The sequence below is a fragment of the Chrysochloris asiatica genome, unplaced genomic scaffold (genome assembly GCF_000296735.1).
Source record: "Chrysochloris asiatica unplaced genomic scaffold, ChrAsi1.0 scaffold00037, whole genome shotgun sequence".
NCBI classification, from domain to species: domain Eukaryota; kingdom Metazoa; phylum Chordata; class Mammalia; order Afrosoricida; family Chrysochloridae; genus Chrysochloris; species Chrysochloris asiatica.
In genome coordinates, this window is record NW_006408555.1 from 7,530,550 (window position 1) to 7,542,907 (window position 12,358).

The window sequence follows — 12,358 nt, forward strand, 5'->3', positions numbered from 1 at the left end:
GGCCCCCCATCATCCCCAGTCCTTGGGTGAGTCTAGGACTCCGAGGCTGGCCCCCCATCATCCCCAGTCCTTGGGTGAGTCTAGGACTCTGAGCCTGGCTCCCCGTCATCCCCAGTCCTTGGGTGAATCTAGTACTCCGAGCCTGGCCCCACATCACCCCCAGTCCTTGGGTGAGTCTAGGACTCCAAGCCTGGCCTCCCATCATCCCCAGTCCTGGTGACCGGTGGGCCCGTGGCAGAGAACATACCAGAAGGACAGGGTGTAGTCGTTGGGGAAGCTCTCGCTCTCCCGCACCAGGAAGGTCCCATCCTTGCCCCCCGACTCGGCACAGTACTCCTGCAGCAGCTTCTCGGCGCTGACCCTCTTCTCCACCTTCTTGTGGAACCACTTCTCCCCAAAGTGCAGCTCCGTGGGGGGCGTGTCCTGGACCACACACAGAGGAGCTCAGGAGCCCAGAGCAGCATCACCAAAGGGGCCCTCGGGCACGTGCTGATTCAGGGAGAGGCCCCTGCTGCCTGGGACTGGATGGAGGAAAAGGTTGGTCCTGACTGGCCCTCACCCCAGAGGTCTGGGAAGACAGCCAACTTTCCCTGACCACCCTGCTTACCACCCCACTCCCCCTTTAGGGAGGCCTTCTTGAGTCCTGAGATATGGAAAAAGGAATTCCCATGAGGACCCTCAGCTCTAGTCTATACTTAAGAAAGAACACAAGCAGGGGTCACAGTCAAAGGAGAAGGCAGAAAGCCCTGAACCCGGCTGGGGCTGAAGAGAGCCCCCCAATTTCCCTACTGTCCCCAGGACGCACAGGCTGCTACCTTACTGGTTAAACGCGTGGGACAGCCAGCCACTCAGAGTAAAGCTAGGCAGGCCTTGGAACCCAAATTGAGGAACCCCACTCCAGCCAGCCAGAGGCAGGTGGTCTTCCAGGGCCCCCATGAACAGCCCAGCTCAGGACAAGCTGAGGGTCCACCTACCTGGGGCAACTCCTCTTCAATCGTCTGTTCAATGTCATCACTGAAGGACAGCTTGGCATCGGCGATGGCGCAGTAGTGACGAGTCCATTTCTAAGAGGCGAGAGCAGTGTGAGTCCCCCCTGGAGACCCCCAGGGCTGTGGCCATCAATGCTGGGCTCCAGCTTCCTGTCTGGGTCACCAGCATTCCCCGAGGGGCTATTCGACACTCCCAGTTTCCTAGGCTTTGGTGGTTGTTATTGTTAAGTGCTGTCGAGTCAGTTATAAAACACAGTGACCCTGCATAGGGTTTCTGAGGAGCGGCTGCTGAGTTTGAACTCCCAAACTTGCAGTCCAGTGCTTATCCTACAGTGCCACACCGGGACTCTTTCTAAATGCCTTACTTCAAAACAGGTGGAAGTCTCCCAGAAATGGAGAATACTAAGGGGTTAGGAGAGACCCAGAGGGAGAAAGATGAGGCTTTCTGCGCCCGTAGATTTACAGGCTCGGAAACCCTGTACAGGGTCACTATGGGTCGGAACCGACTCCACAGCACTTAACAACAACAACAAGGAGAGACCCAAGATGGCACAGCAATTAAGCGCTCAGCTGCTAACCTAAGGCTGGTGGGTCTGCCTTAGGAACCTTATGGGCAATTCTACCCTATCTTATAGGGTCACTAAGAGTAGAAACTTAGTTGGCGGTTCTAGACTAGGTGTACTTTTGCTTTGGGTATAAACGAATTAACAGTGTGGTACCAACATCCATGCACAATAGTACTACAACAACAACAACAACGGCACTATGATTACTGTGTATGTTACCACTGGGAGGAGCTGAGTGTAGGGTCTATGGGAGCTCTCTGTACTATCGTAAAGAAAGAATCAATGTATTTATGCATACAGATGGCCCTGGGCGGCGCTGTAGGGTGAGCACTGGACTGCTAACCACAAAGTGGGCAGTTCAAACCCACCAGGTGCTCCTCAGAAACTGCATACCGGGTTGCTATGAGTCAGGACAGGCTCAAAGGCACTTAAAACAACCGCATGGTCACCATGAGTCATCTAAACTTAGTGGCAACAAGGCTGGTATTCTGGTTTATGGCGAAAAACACCCAAACCAAAGCCCACTGCCATTCTGCCAATTCTAACTCACGGTGAGCTACAGAGGGTTTCCAATGCTGTCTGTCGTTACTCCAATAGAAAGCCACATTCTTTCCCAGGCAGAGTGGCTGGTGAGCTTGAACCACTGATCTTGCAGTTCGCAGGACAGCGCTTATCCTATGGCGCTCCTTTATGCGTAATACTCAGGATAAAATTATCCCAAAATGAAGTATTCAAAAAGCAAACCCGCTAACACTTCACAACGAGGATAAATCCGTTTGGCAAAAATGGACCAGGGTGAAAATGGAGAGCAGCCCAGAGGGCCCCCTCACCCACGAGCCCTCCAGCAGGTCTCCGGTTCATTGGGGCGGAGGGCCTGCTACAGTAGGTGTGAGCAGGGCCCAGCCCACCTGCTCGATGGAATCCCACATGTACAGTTCCCCCTGCTGCTTCTGTTCGTCCTTCTTGTCCTCCACATTGATGTCCACATCGCCTCGGGGACCCAGCTTCTTATGCTGAAGGGGAAGAGAGAAGCACATGACCCAGGTCTGGGATCCGCAGGACAGCAATGCTACCTCAGGGCCTTTGCATTTGCTGTTCTTGCATCTGGGCTTCTCTCTCTGGATGGTCTGGTTTGTATGAGTGTCATGTCCTTAGAGGAATGTCCCTGAACACTTCCCCTAGAAAGATCCTAGTCAACATGTTGTGAGGCTGGGTGTGAGTATCCCCACTTGCACGGCAGGCACGGGAGCACACTCTCGGAAGCCAGCCAGACCTGGCCTCAGATGCTTCCCTTAGCAGACAGCACCACATCTTTCCACATAGAAGTTACCCTCAGAAATCCCGGGCCCCTGCCTACACCACCCACAGGAAATTAATCAACGAGGTAAGGTACAGTGTTTGCCAAATAAACCTTATAACGCTCACAGTATATACATAAAATCATGGTATCACGTCACGCTCAGAGTGAGCTCAGGACAGGGGTTCTGTTACTGTACCCCAAGACCAGTGAGGGCAGAGAGGCAGTGAGAAGTTGAGGGGTTTGCCTGTAAGCAGAGCTGGAATCAGACCCTGAGTGGCCAGGTAGACCCAGAGGGTAAAGCAGGGCAGCAGGCCTGGGACCCACCTTGATGATGATCTTCCCGCGCAGCTGGCTGGGTGAGGGCAGCTGGTCAGCACTGGCCTCAGTGGGCTTCACCAGCAGCAGGTCGTCCAGCACCTCCTTGAACACCTTGGCCATGTAGCGCTGCTGTTCCACGCCACAGTGCTGCTCAATGGACAGGACCACGGGGAAACTGCGGCCAGAGGGGGGACTCAGGGGGCAGCTGGGGTGACCACTGCTCTAGCACACTCCCAGCCTGGCCAGCAGAGAAGCCAGGAGTCGCCCGACCCCAGGGAAACAGGCACCAGGTCATGCCTGTCTGAAAGCAAACTAAGGGTCTGCTCACATGGAGCAGCCCACCCGCCATATGGGGCAGACTGCACGCGGGGCACAAGCCCAGCGGTCACAATAACTCTAATTCACGGAGTAAGGAGCTCCGGTAGCGTAGTGATTACGAATCTGGCTGCGAACTGCGAGGTGAGAAGTTCGAAACTACCAGCCGCTCCGTGGGAGAAAGATGAGGCTTTCTGCTCCCGTAAAGATTGACAGCCTTGGAAACCCTGTGCAGGGTCACTATAAGTTGGAACCAACTCCACGGCACATAACAACAACAACAAATTCACGGAGTCTCAAAATCAAGCACTCCAAATCACTTCTCTATGCCAGGTCAGAACCACGTACAAAGCCTACAGAGATTTCTCTTACTTGTCTTTCAATCCACTCATTTCTTTTAAACTTGGGAGGGGGTCGGGGGTGTGTGACTAAACCAGAAGTCCCTACTCTTTTTTGAACAATTAAAAATCTGCAGGAAAGGTAAAAAGATGCAATGAGCACTCGTACATCCTGCGTCAGAAGTCAGCAACATTTGGCATTTTGCACAGATGCATCTATACAGGTGAGTCACTGAATGGTGGGGCTGGTTAATGCACTCGGCTGCTAACCAAAGATCTGGAGATTTAAGACGACCCAGAGGTTTCTCAGAATAAAGGTCTGGTGAATGACTCCCAAAAAAATCAATCACTGAAACCCCTATGGAGCTCAGTTCAACTCTGCTACACATGGAGTCACAGGTATGTGGGAGTGTGTGTGCGTGTGTGGAGGTGTTGATGGAATCTGGATCACTTCTACCTTTCAACTACAGTCAACACGTATGCAGCTGCCTTACATATGAACCGTACATACCAGCGGTGAGCACCCCATCTCAGCTGCAGAATGTTTCATGCCTACTAGTGTGTAGGAACACAGGAGCTGGGCCAGGGTCAGAACACTATGGACCGCAGGCCTGCCACCTCGTTTTGTCAATAAAGTTTTATTAGAACACAGCACACCAATTATCTGTATTGTCTGTGGCTGCTTTCAGTCCCAACAGCAGACAGACTAGCAGCCTTACGTAACAGGATCTGGCCAGGAAACAGAAGGTTTACCACGTGGTCCTACACACGGCGGTCTAGTGGCCTCTGCTCTAGGCAGCACCACTGTTGTTGTTGTTAAGTGCCATCGAGTCGGTTCTGACCCATAGTGACCCTGTACAGGGTTTCCGAGACTGTAAATCTTTATGGGAGCAGAACGCCTCATCTTTTTCCTGCCGAGTGGCTGGTAGTTTTGAACTGCTGACCTTAAGGTTCGTAGCCCGATTCATAACCACTACGCTACCAGAGCTCCTCAGACAGCTCCACTAGGAGCCCCTAATGTTGACACTTATGCACTTAGCGACCCTGTGCCATATCTATCCCAGGGAGACCCCAGTGCCCACGTGTAGTGAAGAAGTCCAGATCACGTGTACTAAGAGTCTGAATCCCTAGGTGTACTTAAAACACAAATCCTGCGAGTTATTATATCTTTTAAATTCTTCCTGTGAAAACAAGTCTCAGGGCAGGACTGGATAGAAAAAGGGAGTTGGGACCAGAAAGGAGCTTTTACTCTGGAAGGTGGGACCAGGCTCAATGAAGACGAAGCAAGGGCAGAGGTCACGGAACACCGACCTGGACCTCCTTCAGGCTTAAGAAGCCCTCACAGCCCATGGGGGCGCCAACATTCAACTAAGGGACACACAGGGACTTAGACCAAGATGGAGCTTGAACTTGGGTATGTGTGTGTGTGAGAGAATGAGCGTGTGAGATGATGAGAAAGAACACAAGAATGAGTGTGTGTGAGCAAAAATGAGCGAGTTAGATATGTGTATATTGTACAGGTGTGTACTGTTCGTGAATGTGAAACAGATTGTGTGTGTGAAAGTGGGAGACAGAGTGTGTGGGAGTGTGGAAGAGCACATGTATGCGTGTGTGCATGCATGTGTGAATGTACAGATGTGTGTACTGTATGAGTGTATATGAGTAAGAGAGTGTTGTATGTATCCAATTCTACACCAGAAGAACCCAATAGGTCCCAGCTTCCACTACCAAATGCTTCAAAAGGGATCACATAAGAAGGTCTAGGACAAAGTGAAAGAAAATGTGGACCTAAACTCAAAATCCTAAGAGACCAGGCGTACTGGTCAGACAGAGGCTACTAGAACCCGAGACGACGGCTCTCGTTCATTCTTCAGGTCTAGAATTGAACTCACCTCTGTGGTTCCATTTTAAATCAAGCAATAGGTATGTATATGGGGGGGACAACAACACTAGGGAGGTACGCAAAGCAAAGAATGGCCAACCATTCAAGATCAAAAGGGCAGCCATGTACCTAAGGACAAAGTTCAAAAGGGTCAGGAGAGGAGGAGAAGTAGAAACACGGGGAACTAGTGGGATTAGTGATGTTACCCTGACTGGACTGCTTGTCTAATGGCCTATGATGTGTTGAATGTGTGTGTGTGCGTCTCTCTCCCGCAGATGCACATATACAACAGGGCTTCAAAAAGTTTGTAAGGAAATTCCTTTCTCTTTTCTTTCCCTATCTCCACAAACTTTTTGAAGCCCTCTCTACCTACAAATCCTAGCTGCCTCACTGTTCAAAGCAGATCACGAGGAAATCTATCAATCAACCAACCTGGAGGTGACAAAAGCGTGGTCTTTGATGGCCTGCACAACGTCGTCAAACTTGATCTTGGTGGTCCGTGTCCAGCCATGGTAGATAATGGGCTTCCCATCTGGCCCATCCCAGCAGTCCACTAAGGGGAGACATGTGGCATCCTCAGCAACGTTCCCCATTGCCCATCCACACACATCCACCAATGGGCAGACATGCGGCTTGCGTTGAGTTTAGCCCCTGCCACACACAACCAGCTCCATTACCAAGACACAGAACTCTGGGCCCAATAATTCCACTGTGGAGCTCATGTGTACCTTTGGCTTCATGGGGAGACGTTTTGGAAATTAAAGGTAATTCTATAATGCAGTAATATATATGTCCATGAGGGACCATTTTAAATAGCTCATTTTCAAAAGGCAATTATAATGCATTTTATTTTCTGATGTCAACTGTTTAAAACTCGGCTGGCTTTTTCTGCTCAGAAACACCATCAACACTCATGGAAGCGCAGTCAAGAAATCAACAAGGCACTGTATTAGACAAATCTGCTACACAAGATCTCTTAACAGCATCCAAGAGCAAAGATGTCAGTTTGAGCACTAAGGTGCACCTGACCCAAGCCACAGTATTTTCTATAACTTCACGTGCACGTGAAAGTTGGGCAAAGAATAAGGGAGACTGTAGAAGAATTGATGCATTTGACTTATGGTGTTAGACAAAAATATGTAAAGTACCAGGAACTACCAGAAAAACAAACAAATTTGTCCTGGAAGAAATACAGTCAGAATGCTCCTTAGAAGTCAGGATGGCGAGACTTTGTTTCCTACTTCAGACATGTTATCAGGAGGGATCAGCCCCTGGAGGACACCATGCTTGATAAGAGGAAGACCCCCAGTGAGATGGATTGGCACAGTGGCAGCAGGAATGGACTCAAGCATAGCACTGATTGTGAGGTTGGCCCAGGACCGGGCAGTGTTTCATTCTGTTGTGCACAGGGTCACTATGAGTCGGAACCAACTCAATGGCACCTAGCGACAACAACAAATTCCTTGTTAAAGGCTCATGGTAAAAGGTTGAAAGACAAACAGATTATACAGTCGTTAAGTACCGCCACATGTACCAGTGATGATATTAAACTCTCTTGTTTCACATTTACTTCCTCTCTCACCAGCCAAAAAAAAAGATGAAGAAAGTGGGGAACAGTCAGCAATACTAATGGCTACTGAAGTTGGATATCACCGAGAACATTTATGTTAAGAATGGGGCCAAATCATTGTGGCTGCCTTTTCTGGACAAATGCATGTAGGAGCCGCTGGTTAAGTGATGAGGGGAGAGTAGGAACTGAAGTGCTAACAAGGAAAAGATGAGGAACGAGGCCTCCATGCCTGCCTGGCTCAGATGCTGGCCTCCTGACCCTCCCTTACACTTGCTCAAAGACCCCCAGAACAGGTGATACCTGGTCTCTGCACCTTCACACACTCAAGAGCCAGCTGCTAATTCCTTTGCCTTTTTCTAGAAGCCCAATGGTGGCTCAGGGAGGACAGCGGTTAATGAAGCTGTTCTCACTCACTACCCTCGCCTCAAGTTTCCATGCCAGCCGCATATGTTCTAGAGACCCACAGCCAAAGCCCACCAGAACAGACAGGACCCCAACACAGCCAGTCTTGACACCATTCCTTGACTTGGGAACATGTCATCTAGGGAGATGTCATTGGACATTGGTGGCTGCCTCACTAATCACATTACTGGATGCAGGTTTGCCCAACCACCCCCACTGGAAAAATTAAAAAGTCTTCAAACAACTGCATGGCTAGTCTCAATTCATCGCAAATGTTTTTTCCCCCAAGGCCCAACCCACAGCTGTTCGGTCACTTCCTACTTACAGCGACTCCGTAAGACAGAATAGAACAGTCCCATAGGATTCCCAAAGTCACAAACTGCCACATATTCCTCCCGCTGAATGGCTGGTGGGTTTGAACTGCTAACCTTTGTGTTAGCAGCCCATCGTTTATCCCACCCCACCACCAGGGAACAAGCTACTCACACTCAATGCAGCGGCAGCCCATACGCAGACAGCGGATGTACGCCTCTGGGGATGACTCACTTCGCAGCTGGTCTCCTGTGAGGTACCTGAAGAGAAAGAGAGGGGTAGCTGTGAGGAGGTAGTGTCACACTGGGGTGGGGGACCCTTGGGGAGCTCTTCAGTCCTAGTCCGCAGACTCCAGAGTTATTCCTGTTGAGACAGGCCCATGTCCCTGTTATAGAAAGTACACAATCACCACCTTGTCAGTCCATGTGTGGGGGTGAGATTGTGCTGGTGGAGAAGCCGGGCAGCGGTATCAGGAGTGAGACAGACAGGCAGATGCATTAGTAAGACTGACAGAAAAATACACACATCTGTCTGGGAAGAAGTACAGCCAGAATGCTCCACACAAGCCAGAATGACAAGATGGACATTCCTTTACCCATCACGCTTGTTAAAGAAGAGGGTCAGTGCAATTTGTAGGGCATATGGAAGGAAATTTTGGTGACCACAGTTCATAGGTAACCACATTCCACCAACAATACAGACATACCTTGTTTGATTGAGCTTCATGCTTTTTGCATTTTGTAGATTCTGTATTTCTTCTACAAATCAAAGGTGTGTGATAATCCTCCATCGATGAGACACCATTTTTCCAACAGCGCGGACTCACTTTGTGTTTCTGTCTTACACTCTGCCCATTGTCACACGATTTCAAGCTTTTTCATCATGCAATCATAGACTACAGTATCATGTAAACATTACTTTTCTATGCACGGTTGCTGTTGTGAAGTGCTGTCAAGTCGGTTCCGACTCAGCGATCCTGCATAGGGTTTCTGTGGAGCAGTTAGTGGGTTTGAACCTTGGTAACCAGTCCAGTGCATCTCTTACAGTGTCACACCAGGCCTCTTGTTGTTGTTGTTGTTAAGTGCTATTAAGTTGGTTCCGACCCATAGCGACCCTGTACAGGGTTTCCAAGGAGTGACTGGTGATCATGAACCACCGACCTTGTCATTCAAACGGCTTTACAGTCAGGTGCATTAACCCACAGCGCCACACACCAGGGCTCTATGCACTGGGAAATCAAAAAAATTTGTGTGACTCATGTTATGGCGGTACTTTTACAGTCTGAAACTGAACATGCGCTATCTACCAGGTATGTCTGTGAGTGTTGTGTTTGCTCATTCTCCTCCTCCTCATGATGCCGCCACACCATTTTATAAAAAGCGTTTACGTTCCTTAACCGTCTTCTGGGTTTGGTAGAAGTTACCACTGTAAGATACAAGCTCTTACAGCAATGAGAAGGGCTGAGGGGGAGGAGAGAGAAAAACCAGGACCATGTGATTAACTTTACCTGAAAGAGTTTGCCTTCTGGCATGTCTGAAGGAAGAACAAAGGTCTTCTCTCAGACCCTGCCCCCTGCCTGAAAACCAGGCACTTGGGAATGTGCCACCCTGGAGCTTTCTGGATGCCAGGGACCCACAGACTTCAGCCTCTCTCCTTGCCAGGCAGATGAAACGCTGGAACTTGAACGCACCATCCATGCCCCCACAGCCAGCTGTGCGCCTCTGTGTAATTGGGGTAATCTTCCAAAGAGAGTTCTGAACACATGTGCCTCTTAGACCTCACAGTCACTGGCTGTTCCCCACTGCCTTCACGGGATAAATCAAGCTGTTACTTGTGATGTCTCAGATCCCATTCAAGCTGGCCCTGCTGAACCCCTCTTGATCCTTCATTCTAGCTTGACGAGACTTCTCTTGGTTCCTCCTGCCCCTTGGCCTTTGCACCAAAACAAGTGTTCACTCATCCCATCCACTTGCTCTCTCACCAACTCCTCGTCATCCGAAAGGCCCAATGGAAGCACTGTCCTCTCAAAACACAGTAAGGTGAGGTACCACTCCTGCATCGCTCCCCACTGGACCCGCAACACCTGGTACAGGGTCCAGCACGCACAGGCACTCAATGCACATTAGCTGAATCCCTATTCAAATTGCTCTGACGTGGCCACAGTGAGATGCCCACACCATGAAAACTCGTTTTCATAATCTGCTTTAAAAAACAAAAATAAACTAACTTTATATTGTGTTTTCCATGAAAATGTACCCAGCAGTTCAAGTCCCCATTCAACAATTTCTACACAAGTTGTTCAGTGACACTGGTTACATTCTCCGTGTGTGAACATTCGCATGATTTCTTTTCTGGTTGTTCCATTTCCATTCATCTAGTCTCCCTGCTCCTGCTCCTTTACATTCTGCTGGTTGTAAAGTCACGGTTGACAGCTTGGCCTGATCTAGGTGATGATTTTTTAAAGCGGCATGGTACCTATGGGTTGCATTCATCATTTTTTGTACCAGTCTGTTAGCTACAAGGTGACCGTGGAGGTTAGTTTTAGTTCAGGATTTGAAGAGTTGAAGAGTACCTCGGGGCAACTGTCTCCAAGAGTCCTCCTGTGTCAACCAGTCCAGGAGGTCTGATTATTTGACCTTTTTTTTCACTTTAGAAACTGAGATTGTGTTCCACAATTTTCTCCCGTTCTCTCAGATAGACTGTGGCCCCAATTCGAATCATCAGTAGTGGTAGCCGGGCAACATCCACTTCTGGTCTCAGGGTAGACGAAGCCACAGTTCATGCAGACAGTTTTGGTAATTTGTTTTTTATGGCCTTAGAAAAAGGATTCTTTCTGCAAGGTTGACTGGGAAAGGGAGTGTACATCCCCACCCAGAAGCTGTTATGTGTTCCAGCATGAGAAGTGGCACGCTCCCCGTCAACTACACGACCTCCTTTTCTGAGATCAGCCCACCAGAAAGCCGCCTCACATCACCCTTGTTGGGCCTGCACTCTGGGGAACTCACGTGTTATGTGACGAGGAGATCCAGTAGTGAGACAAGGGGTTGTTCATATCCTGCATGTCGACCACGTCATACTTCTCATCCCAAATACTGTTTTCTCGTGAGAACAGGTATGTGAGGAACTAAGGGAGCCACAAACACAACGAGAAAACCATCAAAGGGATGAAAAGACTCTGTTCATTTCTAGTCTGTGCCAATAGGAGCAGGGTAGCTCGGGTGCACAAAGCCAACAGACCCTCCCCAGGCCTTGGTTCCTGAGCGATTCAACACAGAAGGAACAGACTGCAAAAAGGCTGTATCAGCACAGAGATTTCTCTCATAATGAACAGAGTACTTTCCTTTTAATGTCTGCCCAAAAGAACAATGTTTCCCCTATTACTTGAAGAATTCGATGGTTAATGCACTCGGCTGCTAACTGAAACGTTGGAGCCATTTCAGTCCATCAGAGGTGCCTCGGAAGAAAAGCCTGGTTACCTACTTCTGAAAAATCAGCCATGCAGTTCCCACACATGAAGAAGTCACTGCGAGTCAAAGTTAACTCCAGGTCAGTTTTAGGCATAATAATAACAATGTATGTGTGTGACCCTACCACCAAAGTTAAGAAACCGAGTATCACCAACATCCTCACATCTAAAAGGCAGGAAATTTTACATAAACATCCCAATTTCTAGCCCCTAAAAAATAAAAGTAAAAAACCTGAAGACTGAAGGACACTAAATGTGCGCTGCATCCTGGAAACAGTCCTTAGAGGCATGGATGCGCCCCAGTTCCCTCAGCCCCTGTCCCAAGCTTCCTACTCATGGCCCACATCAACAGCTAGCTAGCCCCAACAACCTTGGACCTCGTTCGTGTTTACCACGAACAGGCTCCCTCTAGTGGTGGATATGATAACCCAGCCTAGCAACACAGGCAAAAGAAAAAGAGAAAGGCTGGAATATTCCAGAATTGGGGGGAAAACAGCTCCTAGTAGAATTATTTGAAGCAAAGCCCTCCAGTTAAACAGAACCAAAAAATTAACCTGGAGGACAGAGAAACGAACCCAAAGTTCGCAGCATCATGACAGCAAACCCCGTTCGCTCACCTCATCAACAAACAAGAAGGGCTCAGCAGTTTCCCTCATGGTATCGTCGATAAACTTGGTCATCCGTTCACGGACTTTGTTGAGATCCTGAGCCCATGACTCCTTAAAAGATAGAGAAGCAAGAAATCACCACAAAGAAGGTGAACAATATTCTTCACTTCTCGGGGTCCAGTCTACATCACAGAACAAAACGTCACCAAAATTCTGAAGACTAAAACGTCACTCCGATCAGGATCATACTGTCCTGGAGAGTGTGAGAGAAACCATAAAACGAAACTCAAAA

At 49.0% G+C, this 12,358-nt stretch overlaps 1 protein-coding gene across 1 annotated transcript in view; it reads right to left on the minus strand.

The window, feature by feature from the left end:
- PLCG2 (phospholipase C, gamma 2 (phosphatidylinositol-specific)) overlaps positions 1 to 12,358 on the minus strand; it is a 152,891-nt gene that overhangs the window by 40,792 nt on the left and 99,741 nt on the right. Inside the window, exons 9-16 of the mRNA XM_006860138.1 lie at positions 12,076 to 12,177; positions 10,998 to 11,116; positions 8,167 to 8,252; positions 6,141 to 6,261; positions 3,180 to 3,348; positions 2,464 to 2,568; positions 975 to 1,064; positions 248 to 423 (exon numbers count right to left, since the gene is read on the minus strand). Coding sequence (XP_006860200.1) covers positions 248 to 423; positions 975 to 1,064; positions 2,464 to 2,568; positions 3,180 to 3,348; positions 6,141 to 6,261; positions 8,167 to 8,252; positions 10,998 to 11,116; positions 12,076 to 12,177 — 968 coding nt within the window. The remainder of the gene's footprint in view (positions 1 to 247; positions 424 to 974; positions 1,065 to 2,463; positions 2,569 to 3,179; positions 3,349 to 6,140; positions 6,262 to 8,166; positions 8,253 to 10,997; positions 11,117 to 12,075; positions 12,178 to 12,358) is intronic.